The sequence below is a fragment of the Myotis brandtii genome, unplaced genomic scaffold (genome assembly GCF_000412655.1).
Source record: "Myotis brandtii unplaced genomic scaffold, ASM41265v1 scaffold182, whole genome shotgun sequence".
Lineage (NCBI taxonomy): Eukaryota > Metazoa > Chordata > Mammalia > Chiroptera > Vespertilionidae > Myotis > Myotis brandtii.
In genome coordinates, this window is record NW_005356751.1 from 4,397,197 (window position 1) to 4,420,969 (window position 23,773).

General features: G+C 41.3%; 1 protein-coding gene across 1 annotated transcript in view; it reads left to right on the forward strand.

Annotated features, from left to right (window-relative positions):
* The window catches only part of FBN1 (fibrillin 1), a 243,974-nt gene that overhangs the window by 209,731 nt on the left and 10,470 nt on the right, over positions 1-23,773 (forward strand). Inside the window, exons 48-61 of the mRNA XM_005863975.2 lie at positions 2,102-2,227; positions 7,231-7,380; positions 7,730-7,795; positions 8,069-8,185; positions 10,756-10,875; positions 12,771-12,893; positions 13,455-13,586; positions 15,513-15,638; positions 16,190-16,396; positions 18,047-18,172; positions 18,420-18,542; positions 19,889-20,005; positions 20,267-20,395; positions 21,380-21,499. Coding sequence (XP_005864037.1) covers positions 2,102-2,227; positions 7,231-7,380; positions 7,730-7,795; positions 8,069-8,185; positions 10,756-10,875; positions 12,771-12,893; positions 13,455-13,586; positions 15,513-15,638; positions 16,190-16,396; positions 18,047-18,172; positions 18,420-18,542; positions 19,889-20,005; positions 20,267-20,395; positions 21,380-21,499 — 1,782 coding nt within the window. The remainder of the gene's footprint in view (positions 1-2,101; positions 2,228-7,230; positions 7,381-7,729; positions 7,796-8,068; positions 8,186-10,755; positions 10,876-12,770; positions 12,894-13,454; positions 13,587-15,512; positions 15,639-16,189; positions 16,397-18,046; positions 18,173-18,419; positions 18,543-19,888; positions 20,006-20,266; positions 20,396-21,379; positions 21,500-23,773) is intronic.

A 23,773-nucleotide genomic window follows, 5' to 3' on the forward strand; every position in this document is an offset into this window, starting at 1 on the left:
ATATCTTAAATTACCTGTTTTTAAGTGCCAACAGTTTGCAACTAAAATTAGCTTCCTGATTCCAGTTAAAATATTTGTGACCGCATTCAAGGTTGGATGCACGTGGCTATGTAATTTGTCTATGTTGTTTTGACCTATAGAGAGGTGGAAATGTGTTACTACAAATAAATACTCTGCAAATTTTATAGTACTGCCTTCCTCGGTACATACGCCATTGCATTAAATGAAAGACATTAGTTGCCAGAACTTCATAAATAACTAGGGTTGAAAGGATTCTTAAGAAGTCACCTAGCCCATGCTCCCGCTTTGAGCAGAACTGCATCTAATCCATAATGAGGAAGAAATGTCTCTACTTTAAGTATCATCAATGAGGAATTTTATTATATATCCAATTTCAATTGCAGTCAAGTGCAAATATTACACATGGAAACATATAATCAAAATTAGGCCAAAATGCAAATTATTAAACATGTTATTTTACTCTTAAAGACCGGCTTTTTTCACCCCATGGTTACTGCAAACTTCCTCTAGAATGAACAGAATAGAAATGTATAGAAAGAAAAACAACTTCCTGAATAGTCAATATATGTGCCCATTCCACAGTCTTTGTCCCCCCTCTTAGGAAGTCAACATTTACAGGTTAATTTCTACTATAAGAGAACAAATCATAACAACAATGACGAAAACAGTAACCAAAAAAGAAATGTTTGACATTTTTACAAAAGTTGGCTTTTCTCTTAAGAAAAGGTTGGATGTTGCGGTGGAGGGAGTGTGGAAATGGAGGAAATCAGCAGCAGCAGTTCAGATTTGTTAATAAACCACAGGAAACGTGATGCAATTATAAATGCCATGTAATAAAATGGAGTGATGAAGAGGCTGGCTTTGAATTTTACAGGAAGATAATCACTTCACAGTGCACATTACTAAATACCACATTTTTCGTGTGGTATTTATAATGTTAAGTCAAGATAAAGAAGTTAAGTTTCTAGTTTCCCTTTAGTTGGACCTTGTGGGAATAAAGCTGTGTGAGGCAAATACATTTTGGTGTGGGTAGAACTCTTTGTACAAACATCACAATAAAGAGCCCCAAGATGCAAGAGATATGTGTTTTAAAGGGGAGAAAGGTATTTCCATAAAAATATTATAGCTCAGAATCAAGAGTGACCTCTTTTTCACGACAAATGTCTGCTGAAAGGGGAAACAATGGGCAAATCTGTTGGAAAGAGTGGCTATACATTTTCCATAAGTAGGATGGTCATGTAATTTTATGACCAAACCAACACAATTTTAGGATGAGCACCATTAATAATGAGGCCAGGCCAACAGGCATGTGCTGGGACTCTCTTAGGGAATCTAGGACTATGGTTACCCAAGCCATTCAAACTTTACCTTGGGTCAGCCTTAATCACTCCTTCAGAATAGCTAAGATGCAGAAGGAAACATGATACAATTATAAGTACATCAGATTCTTATTATCTGGAAGATGAGAGAATTATTACAGGAAGATATTTTGTGTTTTCAGAAAAATTAACCTGCAAGTGAGAGTTCAGAGCCTCATCCTCTGTGATATCATTAGTTTGTCCTGCATAGGGTTATTTCCATGAGTGTTAGTATCTTTGTAAAATTCACAGTTAGGGCTATAGCATGAGGTACTGAGAAAAGTGATGTGGGTGAGTGGAAGAAAATAAATTTGGTTCAAAGCTAGATCTCTCACTGAGTAACTCATTGTCAACTCACTTAAAATTTCAGGGCTTCTGTTCAGTGTGCAGTGGTGAAGCCAGACTGGGGTGTGTTGCATCTTTCCTAGCTTAGGGGAGGTTGGAATTACTCCAACTTTTCTAACTAACCAAGCAACACAGTCTGGGTAAGAGATGTTTTTGGTTGAGTCCCTTAGAAGGTACTTGCCGATTCCATTTTTGCAAGAACTGTCAAAGGCTAATTTTTAAAGTCATCACAGCCTATACGTCTACCCATAGCACATGATATAGGAAAGTGTCCTCATGACTGGGAGAATTTTGAAAGTCAGTCACACTTCATATTTCCACATTTTGCATCTGGTACCTGATGGTTTGACTTTGTTTGACATGTGTACTTCTTTTAGATATTGATGAGTGTGTTGAAGAGCCAGAAATCTGTGCCTTGGGCACATGCAGTAACACTGAAGGCAGCTTCAAATGCCTGTGCCCAGACGGGTTCTCTTTGTCCTCTACTGGAAGAAGGTGCCAAGGTAAGTGCCTTTGAAGGCCTTAGGCTTTCATTACCCTGTGTTTATTTGTTGTGGTTTTATTTTTAAAACATGGCAAAGCTTTGATTCTTTGTGAAAGAGAAGATGGAGAGTTTTTATTCACCCAGAGGTCTAATGACTACCATATGTCAGAAAGTTCATTTTTACTTTCAAGGTTAAACACTCATCCATCAAGTTATGGTTGCTTGTGCAACAACTGTCCTGGCACTGAGACCCAGACTCCCCTAAGAGCACAGATGCTGGTAGGCCTGTGAGTGGGATCAGCCAATAGCCACTGAATGTGGCAAAGCCTGGCACCATCAGCCATCAGCCACACAGTCTCTGGCCCTGAAGAGGTAACCTAGATAAATATGGGCCAAAACCTAGGCTTTCAGACAGAAAAATGTGATTAACCCACATGTCCCCAGGATATAGTGCCCATCCCTTACATCACAAGTTTTCTAAGAAAACAGAAAAATAAATTTGAACCGACCAAGATTCTTGCTAGGCCATAGTCTGTTTGCAGGAATAATACATGTGCACTTTTTTAAAAAATCAAAAGGGAGCCTGAACTTAAGCATAACACAGTGTATTGTGTCCCAGAAAACTGTTTACATTTTACTTACCAATGCAGTGGTGTGAGTCTGTCTATTTTCACAAATTAGTTTAATGAATTCAAGAAAAAAAAAACACCACAAACACACATAATTCTCCTCCCCCACACCCCGGCCCTGCTCCAGTGCCTTTTTGTTGTTTTTGTTGTTCTGTTTTTTCTTGTGTTTTTTTTGTTTGTTTGTTTGTTTGTTTTGTGTGTGTACCCCTGTTTGTTGTGTGGTTTTGTGTGTATATGTGTTTGTTTTCCTTTCATATTACCAAATGAGAGGCAATGGATATCACTTAAGATTCTAAAAATTGTGTTTAAAGTCTCAGCGCGGCCATGCTTCGCCTATGGCAAGGTATTTAATCTTTTGTAACCTCCATTTTCTCATTTTGAACAACAATAATACCTGCCCAACCAATCTTATTGAACATGTGACAGAGCTTTTTTACTTTCTGAGTCCTTCATATACAGTGGGGCCTTGACTTACAAGTGTCCCGACTAACGAGTTTTTTGGGATACCAGCTGTCTCTCAGCCGATTTTTTGCATTGAGTTGATAGAGTAATTTGAGTTAATGAGCTCCTTAACGAGCTCGGTCTCAGAACGAATTAAACTCGTAAGTCAAGGCCCCACTGTATTCTTGTTATTCTAATCTATTCACTTTTTACTGTACAGCTGGTCACTTAGCTACCTAGTATGTAAAAGTGAGAAAGGGAAGAGTTGAGAATTCTCTGGTTGGTTTGGTCTTATAGGTAGTTGCTGGAGGCTGTGGGTTGATTTTGAGGTTGTGGGTTGGGTGGTGCTTGATTCAAGCAGATACTTGGTCTGGATGGTATAGACCAGCCTGATAAATTCTAACTTCTCCCTAGTTTTTGTGTGCCTTTGGGTTGGCCTGAGTTTGGAAAGAAAGTAGTGAGAAACCAGGTGTGAATCTGCCTTTGTGGCAAGCCAGAGGAAACTCAGAGGCTATTAATTCAATTTGCACTGGCCCGTCACAGAGCAAGCTCAAGCTGCAGGAAGAATCAGCCCAGCTTGTGAGCAGCCCTGCCACATGCTCAGCTCCAAGAGGCAGCACCAGAATTGAGGAATGCAAGCAGGGAAAGCGACTATTGTAGTTCTGATGCAATTTCAAAGGTCATTAAGGGCTCTTTGCAGATGGACTGGTGAACCGGCATCCCAGGGAGCCCTAGTTGAAGTGTGTGGGCAAGCCACAGTTCTCTTTCCCAATGCAAGGCACCTTTGATTAATAAACCAATTCTAGAGAATCACCACAAGCAAATGGAAATCTCCCACAGAGCACAGATTTCACTGGAGTCAGGGAACAAAGACCCAGGTTTTTCTTATAAGATTAGGAGTCAGGCTTCTATTGCCCATGAAATAAGAAAAGGCCACAGAACTACTGATAATGCTATGAAGGAACAAATGTGATGGATCCTGGCACCCGGAGGTCACAGATGTAAATGAGCCACTCCCACTTACAAAGTTCAGTGAAGATAATTTGTCACTTAGGCTCACTCTAAATGCCCTGTGTTTGAGCCTCTGCGTAAAGCCTAGATTTTTTTTCCCAGGAGTGGGTGGGGTGATGGAGTAGGGTTGGGGAGACTGGGCTAAGGAACAGGGTCAATGATAAAAGGAAGAGAGAATGAACGAGAAAAAGCCACAGAACTACTGATAATGCTATGAAAGAACAAATGTGATGGATCCTGGCACTCGGAGGTCACAGATGTAAATGAGCCACTCCCACTTGCAAAGTTCAGTGAAGATAATTTGTCACTTGGGCTCACCCTAAATGCCCTGTGTTTGAGCCTCTGTGTAAAGCCTAGATTTTTTTTCCAGGGGTGGGTGGGGTGATTGAGTAGGGTTGAGGAGACTGGGCTGAGGAACAGGGTCAATGATAAAAGGAAGAGAGAATGAACATGTTAACAGACTAGTATTAGAACATGCACGTGTCTAGGTTTCAAAGAAACATTACAAGCTGGAAGACAAAGGAAGGAATTAAGCTTTAATGTATTTGTTGAGACATATTGGCGAGTAGTCACTAAATGATATCTTAAGACATTTGTAGGCATAAATTATAAAAACAGGGCCGATAAACTCAAAACTTTGAGAGAGTGACAATGAACTTGAAGAGTAAAGCAAGTCAAAAGGTGTCCTTGCCATGACTGTATGGCTCAGCTGGTTGGAGCATCATCCTGTACACCAAAAGGTGGCATGTTCAATTTCCCGTCAGGACACACACCCAGATGTTGGGTTCAATCCCTGGCAACTAATCTCTGTTTCTCTCTCTCTCTCTCTCTCTCTCTCTACCAATATATAGATTTAAATGTGTCATTCAGGGAACTATCATTTGTTAAATCTTGAAGCTTCTCAGCAAAGCAAACATTTGGTTGGCAGACATGCTGTAGGATGAGGACTGCCTTTTAATTGCTCTTGACCTTCCGAAGAGTAGTTGACTGAAGGGTGCCTGTGAGGTCCTGTCTATAGCAGATATGGAAGTGAAGTAGAAACTAGGGAGAGAGTTTATCTGGAAAAGTTGGTTGAAAAAGTTGAACAAGTTCATTGGGGATGCCAATAGAATTTGACTTAACAGAGCCTCATAAATCAGATAAACAGGCAGACAGATAGATATTTTTACTTTAATTCATGAAAATTTTTCTGATATGATCTTTGACAACTCAGTTATTCTTACATTGTTTCATTGGTCATGAAATAAAAGCAAGAAAAAATGTCTTAACAGAAATGCATAGGTGACTATAATAGTATGCTACCCGCGATTAGAAAACTAACAGGAGAGAGCAGACCTGATCAAAAATAAAAAAGGGGAATTGTGCAGAATGGATATGAAAGCATTTCGTTAAAACCTGCAGATTTTGCCTCTGTGTAACTTGAGAGGAGTTTGCAAGGCTCTGGAAGTCAAGTTTGAGGGAAAACACACTCCAGGCTCTTGGATGAGCTCACTTTTTAGAGTCACTCAATTTGCACTGTAAGAAATGGAAAAGTCAGTTGCCAAAATTATGTCGCACAATGTTGGAGAATTTTGTAGGAACTAGATTCCATATTCCATGTTGGAGTCACCAAGAAATAATCAATATTAAAGAAATATATTCTTTGAAAGAGAGAGTATTCTCCCTCTCAGTCACCCCTCTCCCTGCCCTCCTCTTTACCTCCCCTCTCCCTCTGTTAAGCTAAACAAGCTTCTGTTGGTGTGCGTGTTTGTGTGCATGTTCATGTGTAAAATCTGCAGAAAGCTCCGCATCCACTTTGCAGACAGCAACTGCATGAGTAGCTGCTGCAGTAGATGACCGTTGTGTTGTGTTCTTTCCAGTCCACAAAATTGCCATGTTTTTATCTGCTCAATGCCTGGAATCTGGGGTTTTATTTTGGCTCCAGGGCTTAGGGGACACAGAATAAACAACAAAGTGTGGTGCCACAGTAAGTACTAGAACTGGGAGGTCTCCCTTCACCTAGTATGCTTGCTAAGTGTTATCCCAAACATGTGTAAGCAGAGCTCCCAGTGAAAGGTACTCATCAATGATTCCATCTTTGGATGTCCCCATCCTGAAGTCTCTGATGATATCAGGTTTGAAATGTGACAATCTACATTTTTATTATTTACATCAGGTTATTTGGGAAAACTGGCAAAAATGAGAAATAATATGGTGAAAGTCACAGAGATTTGTCCAGATCTCACTACAAAAGTTACCTATGACTATGAAGACTCAGCTCAGTTATTATTATAATCACTTAAGGCAGCGGTTCTCAACCTGTGGGTCGCGACCCCTTTGGCGGTCGAACGACCCTTTCACAGGGGTCGCCTAAGACCATCCTGCATATCAGATATTTACATTACGATTCATAACAGTAGCAACATTACAGTTATGAAGTAGCAACGAAAATAATTTTATGGTTGGGTCACAACATGAGGAATTGTATTTAAAGGGCCAGAAGGTTGAGAACCACTGACTTAAGGGGTGTTACTATAGTCATGAGAAGAGGACACATTTAACAGGATGGCTTGTTTCTTTCTTTTTATATATATAATCTTCACCTGAGGATATTTTTTCCATTGATTTTTAGAGAGAGTGGAAGGGAGGGATAAGGGGGGGGAGAGAGAGAGAGAGAGAGAGAGAGAGAGAGAGAGAGAGAAACATATATTTAAGAGAGACACATCAATTGGTTGCCTCCCGCATGCGCCCCAACCAGGGCCGGGGATTGAGCTTGCAACCCAGGTACCTGCCCCTGACCAGAATCGAGCCCTCAACCCTTCAATGCACAAGGCCAATGCTCTGACCACTGAGCAACATCAGCGAGGGCAGGGATGGCTTATTTCTTATTCACTATTATACATTAACGATTTAGTGATTTAGTAAGAAAGCAACTGAAGGGCCTCTTGAATTTATGCTGCAGATTTGCGAATGAGCTACTGTTATGCGAAGTTTGAAGGAGGAAAGTGTTCATCACCCAAATCCAGGAACCACTCCAAGCAGGAATGCTGTTGCGCCTTGAAGGGAGAAGGCTGGGGAGACCCCTGTGAGCTGTGTCCCACTGAGCCCGATGGTACGTTTACTTCTGTGTTTCTCTTTGGCCCATTCAGGGTGCACACTGGCCACAAAATAAGCAAGACCTTAATTTAATTGTAAGTCTAACTAAAATATTCTTTAAAATTATTTTTCCTCAGGAGCTAGGTAGTTCTTTTCTTCTAAACTATGTTATGAATTGGAGTTGCCCAAGTAGTAGGCACGGCAGTTCTGGGACCTCGTTAACTGTCTCTGGTTTCTGGGCTTGTCCCGTTCATTGTTTCCCAATATGTGCAGCATGTGGCAGTTTGGCCGCCACATAATGCTTGGGGAGGAGCCTGTGGCTGGTGCCACTGGTCTATCTATTAACGAGTATGTCTCCACCACAGAGGCCTTCCGCCAGATCTGTCCCTATGGAAGTGGGATCATTGTGGGACCTGATGATTCAGCAGTTGGTGAGTGGCCTGTGCTAGATTCTCAGCATTTCTAGTATCAACTAGCCTCTTCCTTGCTCATTTCCAGTTGTTCTTATTTCTTCACATCTGTCTTCAAAAATTAAGCTCTATTTCTTTGTCTTCTCATTTAGGTAGCAATTGTATTTTTTATTGTTTCTGCGATATTGTATTGTAATAACTATTCCATGGATTAAACACTGAAACGATTATAATTTACCTCTGTGTTTAAAAAATATACCTTGTTATTTACTTTTTCCCTCTCCTATGCTTAAGATATGGATGAATGCAAAGAACCTGATGTCTGTAAACACGGGCAGTGCATCAACACGGATGGCTCCTACCGCTGCGAGTGTCCCTTTGGTTACATTCTGGAAGGGAATGAATGTGTAGGTGAGTGATAAATCGGTTTCTTCCACTGGAGTTTTGCAAGTTAAAAATTAAGCTCTACAGCAAGCATATCAAACTCAAAGGCTAGCACGGGCCAAATAAACAAGGTTTAAGCTTAAATGAGCCACAAAAAAACAAAAGCTTCAATTTTCATAGAAACGTACATTTATTTCAATAGAGACATGCTGAATACAAAGGGCTGAAATGAGTAATCGTTAACATAACAAAATAGAATATTTTAATAAAAATTAATATTTTTTCTTGAACATTAACTTGCCAGACACTGAATAACTGCACAAATTAATAAGCATAACTCAAATAATCCTATTTTTCTTATTCTTCGAAAGCGAAATATTTCCTGTTGCACACACCAAACAACTAAGTTCAACACTAATGACGTGACAATTGGCTGCTAAAATATTCGCTGCTAGTATTAGTGGAAAGAAATGGTGTGCCTGAGGCATGTAAGGGAAATGAATGCAACACGATTATAGTAATCAGTCATTAGGGAATGTTGTAGTTCCTTATTAATAATTATGTATAACAGGATATTGTAAAAATTAAGTTACAAAATTTTTATTAAAACATTTCTTACAAAGCATTATATTGGCTGGGCCGCAGGTTTGACATGCTTGCTCTATAGCATTCACACCAGGAAGTACAAGTACCAAGATGGAACAGAAATAAATTTTGTTTATTCGTTTATGTATCATTCATCTAGCAATACTAGCTGAGGCCCCACTATGTGCCAGGCACTTTGTTCGGCTCTATGACTACAGCAGTGAATCAAGACAGCATTGTCCTTCCTTGCATAGACCTTACGTCTAATGGGAAAGACAGATGCTGGACACATTTGAAAACATAGTGGAAAGGACAATATTATAATGAAAGTCTTTCTGAAATTAAAAAAAATATTAATGGTCATAATTTTATTCTCTCAAGATATAAAATACAAAATTTGCCCAGATTTTATTGCACATAGTAATATGAAATGCTATGTACCCAGTGTATTTCCCCTTGTTTTAACCTTCTTTTTTTTTATATATTTTATTGATTTTTTACAGAGAGGAAGGGAGAGAGATAGAGAGTTAGAAACATCGATGAGAGAGAAACAACGATCAGCTGCCTCCTGCACATCTCCCACTGGGGATGTGCCCGCAACCCAGGTACATGCCCTTGACCGGAATCGAACCTGGGACCCTTGAGTCCGCAGGCCGACGCTCTATCCACTGAGCCAAACCGGTTTTGGCTTGTTTTAACCTTCTTCAATTTCAAAAAATGGATTCTATGGCTGACCTTTGACCTCTTAATTCACACTAACTCCACATGGAATCCAACTATTATGTCTATTTATCTAAGAAATCCAAACCTGAATTAATAATGGCATAAATGCTAAGAGTCTGTGTACATTAGAAAGTGTTCTTTCCACACTGGGAATCGGGGTGTGAGGATTTCAGCTGCAGTGATACCTCTGGGAGCTGAAGCAAGTTCTTTAGGCCTTAGAATGTAATATTATGCAGATGGACCAAGTTATTTCTAATTACCTTATAACTCTAAAAATCAATGATATTGTGATTATTAACTTGAAGGAGATATGACATTCCTTACAGTGAAATGGAAGTTCATTGCAGAACGAAAGCAAAGTCATCAATGTTTTCTCTCTGGCATCTTCAGTTAGTGCTACTATGGATGTGAGACATGAGCCTCCTCACCCAGAGTCTCTCTACCGCAGTCTCTTGTCTTCACTTGCTGAATTCAGGGCCCAACAGAAGACAGAACCCTTGATGCTAGTCTACTACTTTTCTGTGCCCTACATAGCTAAAATACAATGTTATTTTTCATTCTCCCGCCCCCGCCCCAAAGGAAGACATTTTAGAATGAGGATTCTAGATGGATGTTTGGAGGCATGTCTATTTTTTGGACCTCCTTGGTAAAACTTGTTCTCTATAGTTATTTAGAGAGATCAGACCCTAAATATATTTCTTTCTAGACTTTCTTCTGCCTAATGTAAACCATCTGGCTTCAACAGAATCAACAAAATCTACTTGGGTCTTGATTTTATCCAGTGTATTAATTTTGCTTAACCTCTGGTCTCTTATTTTGCGTCAGTTTAGTCTTGTATTTTATATCTGGCAAAGCTCCATCATGTTTAAGGCTTCTTGGAGAGTGATGTAATGTAAGGCCAAGCTGGAGATGTATTTCTAGCTTTAAGTAAGTGAAAACTTTTGACTTGTGAGAGAAGCATTGCTTTAACCCTTTGAACATCTATTCCCACTAGAAGATGTACTTCTTTATAGTGTGGGAGGCTGGAGAAACTCACAGAGCACTATGAGAGCTAGAAACCCAGCTATTGTCACTGTCATTGTCACTGCCACTGCCACTTAGCAAGTTGGATTTCACAGCTACAAACCCGTGGCAGTAGGACATGTGCATTCCTTCTCTGCAAGGACAGAATGAGAATAAAATAAGACATTACAGATCAAAGTATGCTGATGGAATGATGGTATTATCTAAGTCCAAGCCCATTTTCTCTCAATTCATTGTGTTTCGAATATTCTCCTGGTCACCTGCAGATATTGATGAATGTTCTGTGGGCAATCCTTGTGGAAACGGAACTTGCAAGAATGTGATTGGAGGGTTTGAATGCACCTGTGAGGAGGGATTTGAGCCTGGTCCAATGATGACTTGTGAAGGTAAGACTCTTAAATTCATAATAGTTGGTTACATGTTCTGATCTTGGAATCAACAGTTGGTTAATTATAATTCTTAATATGAAATACCACTCAGGATGTATAGAATAAAAAACATCTGGGCCGGATGGGCCATTCCATCTTTTCTTCTCTGTGTGGCCTCCTCTCTGTAGGGAGTATCTGAAAAAGATACAGATGGCTCATGGCACAAGTTATGCTGCAGATCATGCAGAGTTCTTGGTGGTGTCTCTCTGCTATTGATATTTGTATACAACTCCGGACTTGTTTATTCCCTTCTTTCGTACTTTCCATATTCCCCTTCTGTCTTTATTTTCATCTTCCATGCTCCCTTTCTTTTTCTTCTCTGCTTTTTCTTTTCTATTCATAGAAACATCTACCCATTGAGGTAACCACCAACAGCCGTCACAGCAAAAAAGATTGCCTATATGGTATACGTGTCTGCCAGTGTGGCTAGAAGACTGTATGGAAAGAAAGCAAAGGGAGAGAGTGTCTAGAGGAGTGGTTTTCTATTCATAGAAACATCTACCCACTGAGGTAACCACCAACATCCTGCAGCCATCACAGCAAAAGAGATTGCCTATATGGTATACGTGTCTGCCAGTGTGGCTGGAAGACTGTATGGAAAGAAAGCAAAGGGAGAGAGTGTCTAGAAGAGTGGTTCTCGAAGGATGGCCCCTGGACCAGCTACATCAGCATCACCTGTGAACTTGTTAGGGCTTCAAATTTTTAGGCCGCATCCCAGACCTCCTGAATCAGCAACTCTAAGAGTGGGGCTCAGCAGCCCTCCAGGTGATTCTGATATGTTCTCTAGTTGAGAATCACTGGTCTAAGAAAAGCATGAAGGGGAAATGAAGGCAGGGAGTAAAGTTGGTATTAAAATGAGCTCTGCATGAGAAATATGGCCCATCGGTACCCATTGTTGAAGTTGTGAGTGGATCTTCCAAGTTGGGGCTCAGCAGCCCTCCAGGTGATTCTGATGTGTTCTCTAGTTGAAAACCACTGGTCTAAGAAAAGCACGAAGGAAAATGAAGGCAGAGAGTAAAGTTGGTATTAAAATGAGCTCTGCATTAGAAATATGGCTCAACGGTACCCATTGTTGAAGTTGTGAGTGGATCTTCCAAGGCTGTAACTAGTCATCATCTGGGGTCTCACTGATGATCTCAGTTGGCATCAGTGGCCTTAGGGAGAAACATGATCATCAAGATGGTCTGTTTTAACCCTGATTTTCCAAAACACATTCTGATGTTTTCAAATTATGAAATCGACGGAAATCACTTTGACCCACTAACAGTAAAGTCATTCCCACCTATTGAAGGCTCTAACCTGGGCATCAGTGGGAACTAGGTATCTCTGTAAGTGTATAATAATTCGGAACACTATTTGCTTGGGTATAAGGAACACTGTTATTTAACAGAAGCCTCTTCTATATGGGGAAAGGGAGGTGTTTAACAGTCATGGAGGGGTCTGCTTCTGTCCTGACAGCAATTGACTTGGCACTTGTTTGGGCTGAATGGGTTAAAACTGATCGCCACTCCATGTGACTTTGGGGGTGGCAAGTGATCATCTTGAGGCTTCAAAGCAAGAATTTTAGAACAGCTCCCTCTAGACAGGTGACCTCATCCATCTAAATAACAATTCATAATTACACAGGAGTAACAACCATAAACTTGACTGTGCTGAGAGCATCAGGATGCATGGCCACCCTACTGATACCAATTATAAAATAACCAGATCATTTTATAACTCCCTGAAAACCAGACTGCTTGGTCCACTCATGTTTATAACAATGAAGCATTTCAGCTTTTGGTAAAAGTAGATTCCTTTTTTCTTTTGGTTGATGTCCATGACCCATTATTTTCTTACTACTTTTGCTGCAGATGTAAACGAGTGTGCCCAGAATCCTCTGCTCTGTGCTTTCCGATGTGTAAATACTTATGGGTCGTATGAATGCAAATGTCCTGCTGGCTATGTCCTAAGAGAAGACAGGAGGATGTGCAAAGGTGAGACACTCATGTTCAAGGTCATCCAAGCCAGGGAGCTCTAACACGATGATGGGAGATGTCCCTCCAAAGCTTCCAATCATAGAGGAGGGCTGGGAATTGGGGAACACTGCTGTAGCTCATGGACATTATGAGGGTTGTCACTGCTACCTTTCCTAGTAAATTGTTGCTTGAGGCTTCAAGCTGAGTCGAGGGCTGCACTGCAGATCCCTTTTAGTTCACTCTGCGTTGCATGCAAGCCATGCCACAAATGTGAAGACAGAAAGAAAAGAAGACATTTCCCCACATTCAGGAAGTTCTATATGAAGAGGTTGAGATGGAGGTATTCAATTAATCAAAAAGTATTAAAAACCATGCTTCCTGCTTTTGAAGAAGTTACCAGTTAGTTAGGGAGCAATTTCTTCAAGTTCATAAGTGGTTAGAAGACCTCTTCTCATTCTTGGGAGGCCACAGAGCGCAACAATGCAAAAGGAAATAGGTTACTTAATACTGTTTTATGTGTAAAAGGCAAGAAATTAACACAGCTTCTCTTATAAATTTGTGGTTGCACATTCTTTCCAGACCTGGATGAGTGTGAAGAGTTGAAGCATGACTGTGCTGAAAAGCAAATGGAATGCAAGAACCTCATCGGCACGTATATATGCATCTGCGGACCTGGGTATCAGCGCACACCTGACGGGGAAGCCTGCGTAGGTAAGAGAATCCCTGCAGAAGGAGCTCTGAGTGAGTCAGAAGTGACAAGGACAAAAGGGACTTGGGCTGAATCCTTATGGGCACTATGTTCTTGGCCAGAGCCATTTTGCCCCTCTTAACCTCATGCCATAACTTCCAGTGGAGGCCCCCTTGTCTCTTGATGATCTGTGAATCCCATGAGCTCTGTGATTTTCTCCCTCTGAGCTGGCCTTTGCCTACTTTCTCAGCACATTTTGCTTCCAGGATTGGAATATTGGGTGTTTTCTCTCTTTCCTTCCTTCTCATTTTTGTACTCCTTTGTTTTGGGGTCAGTTCCACTTACTGCATTGGAATGTCTCCCTGTTGACCCAACTTTGCTACCAGTACCCTGACATTGAGTTCTGATGCCAGGTCCTGAACAAAGAACATCACTAAACCATCACTAAACCAGTGGGATCCACCTCCAGAGAATGGTATTGTGCAGAGTGGGTCCCAGGCAATGGTATTTTAAGGCTCCTCCAAATTCCTATCGTGTGGATCCAGCATTAAAAACCACAGCTTTAGACTAGGGGTTGGCACACCACAGTGTGAGGTTCAAATCCAGCCTGCCAGCCCATCACCTCTTTATTTAAATGGAGTTGTATGGGAACACAGCTCCAATCATTCAATTATTGTCCATAGCTGCTTTCCTGCCACAATGGCAGAGCAGAGTAGAGCACTTGCAACAGAGACCATATGGCCTGCAAAGCCTAAAATTTACTATATACTTACAGTCATACTGTAGTATTAATATTACATACAGAAAGTTTCCTGACCACTGCTTTAGACAAGAAATACAGGAGAAAATTACTAGAAAACTCCCACATGCATCCCTTTCCTTTTTAATAATCAGTGACATTAGAAAACATATTTTATGTTGTCAGTCAAGAATCTTAAGGACCTCACCATCCCCTTCCTCTGTAAGAAACAGAATTAAATAGTCATTAAAGAGCAGACTTTAAAAGCACAGGAAAAGGGTGTGGACTGATGATCCCATTCTGGGTCTTCTGGGATCTGTGCTGCTGACTGTCGGTGGCACATCCGAGTCGGAGAGCTTGGGTTCCCCGCCAGAGATTCTGAATCACTGGGTCTGCCACTGGGGTCTTTAACCTGTTCGAGCCCTCTCAGGGTGTCACTTTCCAACTCTCTGCCTCTCTGTTTGAGATCTGTGCCTCGGGGGTTTGGAACTATTCTTTCAAATGGGATGCACCTGGTCAAATTATTTCATCAGACATTCTAAGAATCTCAAGCTATTTGAATGCTTTTCTCTGAACCTGGGAGATTGAACTATGATTTATTCTTTCTTAAGAACATTGTTGAAGTATTACAAGAAACATAATCTATATTGAACTGGAAGCTTAGTCTAGATAACTTCCTTAGGTTGTAGCTGACTATTGCAGATATTATTCTATGGAAGTATTGCAATATTTCTTTAATATGTTGATTTTAAAATTAAAAAAATTTTCCCTCCATTTGAAATGATCCTTTGAGAATCCCCTTTATGTACAGATATGGAAAATTTTAAATTTTATGAAGTGAAAAACTGGAAGTGTACATAAAATACTATCATCTATGTTTTAAGTATATGAAAATGCCATCAATTATGTTTTTTAAAGGGTGGAGGTACACACACAGATGTGTGTATTTGCTTGTATGTGTGCAATTCATCTCTGGGAAGACACATTAGTAACGCGGTTGACTCCTTGGAGGGGAACTTGGTGGCTGGGGGATGGGGAGAAAGGGGAAATTTTGCTGAATTATGTTCTTATACTTTTTGTATTTGGGACCATGTGAATAGCTTACCTAGTATTCACAAACTAAATTTAAAAAAAGAAAGAAAGAGTCCATTCTTGTACAAAGTGGTCAGATGACTCCTCTTGTTTTCGGTCCTTCAATGAAACCACACAGATGAGAATGAATGCCAGACCAAGCCAGGCATCTGTGAGAACGGGCGCTGCCTCAACACCCGGGGGAGCTACACCTGCGAGTGCAATGATGGCTTCACAGCCAGCCCCGCCCAGGATGAGTGCCTCGGTGAGTACGTGCAGCGGGATGCCTTTGTAACCTGGCCTCCACACTGGGGTGCTTGGAACCCAGATCTCTTCTTTGAAATAATAGAGACTGTCAGAATTTCAGGAAAGGTTGAAAATGTTCCTATTTGGGAGAGGACTCAGTGACTGATTGTCCATTGGGCTTAGCACCGCCCTGCAGCTCAGTTCTTCCCTTACTAATTGTATCACTGAATCACTTGTTTGAAATTTCCTTCTGCCTTTTTAAACCCTTGGTGCTCAGGATGCTTCCATATGTTTCTCTGCTTCCATGGCATGACTATACTTCTGGAAGCAGATAGAGTCACAACCTTGTCCAGACCAATGCTTTTCTGCCTGCTTACTGAATTTCTTATTTGTCTCCTCAGATGTCATCCTTTCTCTCTCACTGCAGTTTCCAGCTTTCCCTTCTCGCTCCTTCTCACCAGGGTAAAGTGTTATATCTCTTGTGGGTTTCATATCTGACCAAATTTTTGGTAGCTTGCTGTGCTTAGAACATTTCCTAAAATCTTCCTTTTAATATAATGTCCCTTCCAGACAACCGGGAAGGGTACTGCTTCACGGAGGTGCTCCAGAACATGTGCCAGATCGGCTCGAGCAACAGGAACCCCGTCACCAAGTCGGAGTGCTGCTGTGATGGAGGGAGAGGCTGGGGTCCCCAGTGCGAGATCTGCCCTTTCCAGGGGACTGTGGCTTTCAAAAAACTCTGCCCCCATGGCCGAGGATTCATGACCAATGGAACAGGTACTTCCCTTTGTTCTGTTTTATTACCAATGGAGCAGGTAATTCATTTGGTCCAAAATACTTTCAGGGAATTTGTTCATGTGTTCTATGAAAAACAGAGAATATGGAATCTGCAATATGAACCTAGGCTGAGTTGCATAGTGGAGGTTGACAAAAATTTTTCATTACAATATTTTAGATATTCAAGGCCATGTTGCCAAAGTGTCCTGAATAAGTTGTGTGTGCTAGGGTTCCTGCCTCTGCTTTATAAGGAGTCTTCAACTATTTATTATTTATTTATTTATTTATTTATAAATCCTCACCCGAGGATATGTTTTTATTGATTTTTAGCAGGAGAGGGAGAGGGAGAGGGAGAGGGAGAAAGAGAGAGAGAGAGAGAGAGAGAGAGAGAGAGTTGAGAAATATTGATTGGTTGCCTCCCACATGCACCCTGACTGGGGATTGAACCCACAACCTTTTGATGTGTGGGATGATGATGCTCCTCCAGTCAGCTGAGCTACCTGGACAGGGCAGGAGTCTTCAACTTTTTAAAGAAAAGTTTGTTATAAGTGTTATTGGTTACTCAGAATATAATTTTTAGATAAATCTTAAAATAAATGTACATTAAATTCCTAAAGTAGTGCACCAATATGTATTTCAACTCTTGAAATTGACTGAAATATACTGTATAAAAGTATGCTGGATTTATGTTCATGTTAGAAAGATGTGATTAATGGTAGAATAACAGAACTGGGTAGATTGGATGGGGTGACCAAAACAAATTTATGATTTTTTGGAGGAAAAATTGAAATGGTGGAAAACACTCATTTCTTGAGACCAATGAGGGTAGGCTAAAGTGCATTTCAGAGTAAACTTGAAAATTTTCAGAAAAAATATTAGCTGTTGGTACAAAATGGTTATTTGGCAATCCAAGGTGAAGAAATCGCTGGTAGTGACCCCCACCAAGCAGTAAGTGGATAGGTGGGTCAAGATGGGGTGGACAGTGGCTTTAATGCTCAGCAGTGCATATTGAGCAAATCTCCTTTGGTGGAGCTGTGAGTGGGGTTCTCTCTTCCTTAGCAGGCCACATAGGCGCAGCCCAGGAACCCACCCCAGAGCCCTGGGCCTCCCTCACCAAAGAAGTGAAGTTTAGTCCAATTTCCCCCAACTATGTGATTTGATATTCTTTAGGATTAACTTTAAACACAACAAAAAGAATAGAAGAAAACCTTTCTCCTTATTTTGGACATGCAATATTAGAAAAAAGTGGGATTTCCTTGTCAGAAGGATCCACTGCTGCGATTCACATAGGGAACATCAGCCTGAGGCGAGCTTGATGGCGTGAGATGGTGCAAGGAGCTAAGTATGTCTAGATGAGGTAGATGTTCTATGACCCACGGGAGGAAAACGGTATAAATTTAGAAAGAAATTATTTTTAAAGTTTTCTCCTAGCCTGATTAGTTTACCACTACAGTCTGATAAAGTTATTCTTTGCCTTTCAAAGTAGTTAGCATTACATGTGAAATGTATGCTGTCATTCCTTTGGTTTAATTTCTTAGGTCCATAATTTAGTATCATAGTTCATTAGTACTTACACTGAAGTGATCCTTACATATTATTGTTGTCCACTTTAATGCCTTTCTTTTTTAATTTCTGTTTATTAAATTACAGATATTGATGAGTGCAGGGTTATCCATGACGTTTGCAAAAATGGGGAATGTGTCAATGACAGAGGATCATATCACTGCATTTGTAAAACTGGCTACACTCCCGACATCACTGGGACTTCCTGCGTAGGTAAGTATTCTGTTTCTTCTGGTTTATTAACTCTAGATAAAATAGTAGATTATGGCAAAAAAAAAAATCCTCAAACTAAAAAAATCTAAAAAGCCTGTGTAAATTCATAAGAAAACATAAGACAAGGATCAAACACTTCACAGAGTTTACTTTTTCTCAAAACAAAAATTCTTTGTTCGACCTTGTGGGTATTGATATTTATGCATCTTTTTAGATAGGAAGTCACACTGTATCTCTTTGATCATAGATCTGAACGAATGCAACCAGGCTCCCAAACCCTGCAATTTTATCTGCAAAAACACAGAAGGGAGTTACCAGTGTTCCTGCCCGAAAGGTTACATTCTGCAGGATGATGGAAGGAGCTGCAAAGGTAAAGTAAAATGTGCCTTCACCCACTCACCTGCCTCCAGGGCACAAGGTTGCCGAAAGACCCTCTCTACACACAAGAGGTGCTCCCCTGGTGTTAGAGCCTGGATGGAGGCTCCCTATGCGGGAGGGAAGGGAGATGGCAGAGGACCAGTGGCAGCAACTATCCTTACTGTGTGCCCCTTGGGCATCCATAGGGGCCTTCCCTGAGCCTCTCAGAGGCAGCAGGACCAGTTCTACAAGGTCCTGCCCTGCAGGAGCTTATCGGAGACATAAATGTCACAATGAATTAAGAAGCAGCCAAAGCTTCAACAAAAATCCCTATCGACCCAGGATTTTTGCAAAATTCTGTTGGTGTAAACATACTCCTGTGAACAACTTCCTCAACATTAAGGACTCCATATATTGAGTGAATGCACTAGTGAGTCATACTTAAATATAATTTGGAAAATGAGGGATTTGGAGAAGGTAGACCAGATGGCAGAACGAGAGTTAGAGTATTCTGCCATGAACCTTGAAGGAGAAAGAGGGAAATAAAGAAGTTAAATGGTGGGATGGAGTGGGGAGCAGAGGGAAGGAGGGAAAAAGGGAGGAAGGGTCCTGCATTTGCAGTGATTTTTTTTAAATTGAAATTCTACTTAAATTTGGAACCCACTTGGTATTTCCCGATGTTATTTATAGCAATGGAGTTGAGAATGAACCTTAACTTTCTGGCAGTGAGGAAAGAAGCCTGGTCAAAGCGGAGGATTTTATTGAGACGTGAGGAATAATCTGTAGGCAGTTTTATCGGAATGAGTATTTTTCTTTCCTTTTTTCCCTTCCTGATTGCTCAATTTTTTTTTATCCCAAGGAGGATCTCTAAACAAAAAGTTTTGTTTTGTTTGGTTTGGTTTGGTTGACCAACTCCTTTGAGCAGAATAAAAAACAGCAAAGAATGAAGTGAACAAATTTTCAGCCTCAACATTTTTTTTCCGTTTCAGCTTCAATAGATCTTTTCAACATTCTGGAAATCTTTTGAGAATCCCTAGTCTCTTACCTCATTTAAAATTTATTTAAAATTTTATAACTGACCTGAAATTTCTTTCTTGAGGGATTCCCACTTTCCTCTAACTAAAGAGAATTGGGTTTTCCTTGGATTCCCCCAAAGAGCTACATTTTTAATCTAAATTGAGACCACGTTTTATCTTTCAAACTCCTCTCTCCTGGGTGCTCCCAGCCATTTGCTTGGCTCTGTTCTGGCCAGGCACACTTGAGTCAGAGAGATGAAAACTCAGAGCTTCCTCCTAAGGCAGCTTCTAGGTACGCGTGCTGTCAGCTCTACTCCAATGCCCGTCTTGCACTTTCTTGTAGATCTTGATGAGTGTGCAACTAAGCAGCACAACTGTCAGTTCCTGTGTGTTAACACCATTGGCAGCTTCGCTTGTAAATGTCCTCCTGGCTTTACCCAACACCACACTGCCTGCATTGGTAAGTGGGGAGGAAAGGACCCTCTGTGGGAGATAGCTATTCCTTTAAGTTCTTCTGTTATTGGAGTAAGAAGATAAAAACTCGGGAAAATATGGGGGTACATATATGTGTGTATGTGCAGGTGAACAAGTACATGTGAGCAGTTACAGGCCTTTTTGGGTCTTTTCTAAGTGAATCATCCATCTCTCTTCCTTTTAAATAACAGAAAGAGAGCTTCGGGGAATTTTCCCCCCCTGCCTTTACCTACCCTGTCTCTTACAGATAACAATGAGTGCACCTCGGACATTAACCTGTGTGGGTCCAAGGGCATTTGCCAGAATACTCCTGGGAGCTTCACCTGTGAATGCCAGCGGGGATTCTCACTGGATCAGAGTGGCGCCAGCTGTGAAGGTGGGTAGGGCCCTCAGCTCCATCCAGCTGGTGGGTCCCTCTGAGGGGCCTGTGTGACTGTCAACACCTTCATCATCGTCCTCTATGTGATATCACACCTGAGCACCTGAAGACAGGAAAGGTTTACCTGATTTGCACAGGTCCCATACCTTAGCAATCCCGTCTTTTGTTCTCATGCTTGATTGTGTCTATAGCCATGCCTTTCCTAGGTATTTCTGCCCAGTTATTTATTTAATTGAATAAGAAGAGTCAAGAAAAATAACTAGATTCCCGAATTTTATTCATTAATTTTCTGGTCATTGGATTCAGAGTCATGAAAGGATTCCCCCAATGTGGATTAAACATATGAGGAAAGCCCTTCTGATAATGTATAATTAAAAGTTTAAACCATTTTTTTTTAGCAATTTACCTTTGTATTGACATTTTTTGGTTTCTAATTCTGGTACAAGTAAGCAAATATAAATAATTTACACAGCTAACCCATAAAGTGCCTGTGTGCTTTGCATTAATTTCTTCATCATTTTTATTTTTAGACTTTACCAGGGATATCCGAATATTTTTCTCCTTAAACTTAACAAACCTCCAGAGTAGATATTCTTAAAGGTTTGGGTGGTGGAATAATTTTTAAAAATAAAAACAGTTATGGGGATGTAAAGTACAGCATAGGGAATATAGTCAATAATATAGTGATAACTACAATGGGTACTAATCAGAGTGATCACTTCATGAGTTATATAAGTGTCTAACCACTGTGTTGTACAATATGTAATATTGTATGTCAACTGTAATGGAAAACTACATTTTTAAAAATCTAGCTCAGAAAACAAACAAACAAAAATCAACAACCGTGGAATAATTTTTTTCAGGGTCAGATTTCCTTTGAAAATGGCTTTCACTTTAGCACACATATAAATGTTGCTTCAGAGAATGCCTCTGAGACAAGTAGGAATGTGGCTTAAAGGCGACTGCACCTCCTTTTTTCAGACGTGGATGAGTGTGAAGGAAACCACCGCTGCCAGCACGGCTGCCAGAACATCATCGGGGGCTACCGGTGCAGCTGCCCGCAGGGCTACCTCCAGCACTACCAGTGGAACCAGTGTGTTGGCAAGTACTTTTCCTTCTGAGCAAGAGGAATTGCTCTAAGCTCCTTAGAGTCAAAATGCTGCTTTCTCTCTGGAAACTTACTCTTGTCACGGAAGCAACAAATACTCATTTAAAACTGCCCTAAGCCATGGCCAGTGTGGCTCAGTGTTTAGCGGGTTTGATGCCTGGTCAAGTGCCTGTACCTGGGTTGCAGGTTCACTCCCTGGTCCTGGTCAGAATGCATATTGGAAGCAACCACTTTCTCACATCAATAGTTCTCTCTCTCTATCTTTCTCACTTTCCCTCCCTCCCACTCTCTCTCTAAAAATGGATGGACAAATATCCTCAGGTGATGATTAACAATAAATAAGTAAATAAATAAATAAATCTGATATAATAAAAGCCTAATAAGCAAATCGACTGAAGAGCAGAACGACTCCTTGTTATGAGACACACTTCCCCCTGGTGGTCAGTGCGCTCCCAGGAGGGAGTGCTGCTCAGCCAGAAGCCAGGCTCATGGCTGGTGAGTGCAGAGGTGGTGGCAGGAGCCTCTCCCACCTCTGTGGCAGCGCTAAGGACCCCTTGGGGGTTGTCCGCCTATCGGCTTAGGCCCACTCCCCACGGCAGGCGGACAACCCCTGAGGGGTCCTGAACTGCGAGAGGGCGCAGGCCCAGGCTGAGGGGACCGTCCCCCCAGGGCACGAATGTCTTGCACCGGGCCTCTAGTAATAAAATAAAATAAAATAAAACTGCCCTAACTTGGTTGAAACCAGAGGGAAGATACAGCCTTCACAAAATAGCAAACTAAGAAAAAAATGATAGAGGACACTTCAAAGCATTTGAAATGAAAAAGTTTAAGTCAGTTTATGGACTCCCAATATCCCCCTGCCCTTCTGTTGCCTTGCTAGTCTACTTGGCCCACACTTGACTTCTGTAAACATTAGGAGCTGACAAAATCCTACTTCTGACTAAAAAATGTCAGCCAGCTAGAGGCCATTATGAGCAACTGTTGGTCTGAAGATGCAAAAGTGGTTCCATTCAGCTCTGCACATCTTTGGGGCAGAGAGCAAGTAGCAGACACAGCGATTTTTTTTTCAGAATTACTTAATTCTTTTGAAAATTAAGGAGACCCACAGGCTCTCTCATTAAATTGAAATTATGTCATTTTTGATTGCACAATGTCATGGGAAAATAACTTTTTGTTGTTGTTGTTAATCTTCACCCGAGGATATTTTTTCCATTGATTTTTAGAGAAAGTGGAAGCTAGGACAGGTCACCGGAAGGGAGGGAGGGGGAGAGAAACATAGATGTGAGAGAGAGACACAGCTATTGGCTGCCTCCCACACGCTGGGGATTAAACCTATAAGGCACTTGATCAGGAATGGAACCCGAATTCCTTTGGTCCACAGGCGGCACTCTAACCCAGTGGTCAGCAAACTGCGGCTCATGAGCCACATGCAGCTCTTTGGCCCCTTGAGTGTGGCTCTTCCACAAAATACCACGTGTGGGCGCACACGTACAGTGCGATTGAAACTTTGTGGCCCATGCGCAGAAGTCGGTTTTCGGAAAGGAGATAGATGAAACAAGTATACAAGACGAATGTGGTTTGCTGACCACTGCTCTAACCACTAAGCAACATCGGCCAGGGCTAATTCTTAATGCACATCAGAGAATTCAAACATGGTGAGTTTAGAGGGACCCCTGATCCACCTAGCAGCCTGAGCTCTTTGACTTCCTGTTGAGGACCTGAAAGCTCAAGGAGGAGAGGGAAGTTGTCTTTACACGGGTTCTCTTGTGATATGTCTGGAGATAGAGCCCAAGGCTCTTAACTTTAAGCATCACTCCTGTTTTCACTCCAGAAGCATCTGTGACCTGTCCCAGCTGCCACACTGTAGGGGAGCCCTCCTTAGCAAAGGCAAGAGAATTCCTTGTCTTGTCTTTTGTTAGGGAAGTGGGAGTGGCTGCTCCGCATTCCCTTGCTTCACTTTACTCCAAACAGACACGTCATTCAGTGTTTTCATTTGTCAAAATTGTGTCTCTCTCATCTGGTTTGATTTATTACAAGACAGTTTTGCAGAAGTGAATCGGATTGGCTAAAATGACCCCAGTGCTAGAGGAGTTTAGACCGCACGTGTTGCTGACCAGCTGTCTGGTTTTAATAAAAATGCCTTCACTGTTATGGGCTCAGGAAGGTCTTGGATTTTAGTTACCAAATTCTGACACTTTCCACAGACTTTCAGAGTGAGTTGTCCTCGTTATGTAGGTTCCTTGAATTAAATTAGACCTGGGTGTGGG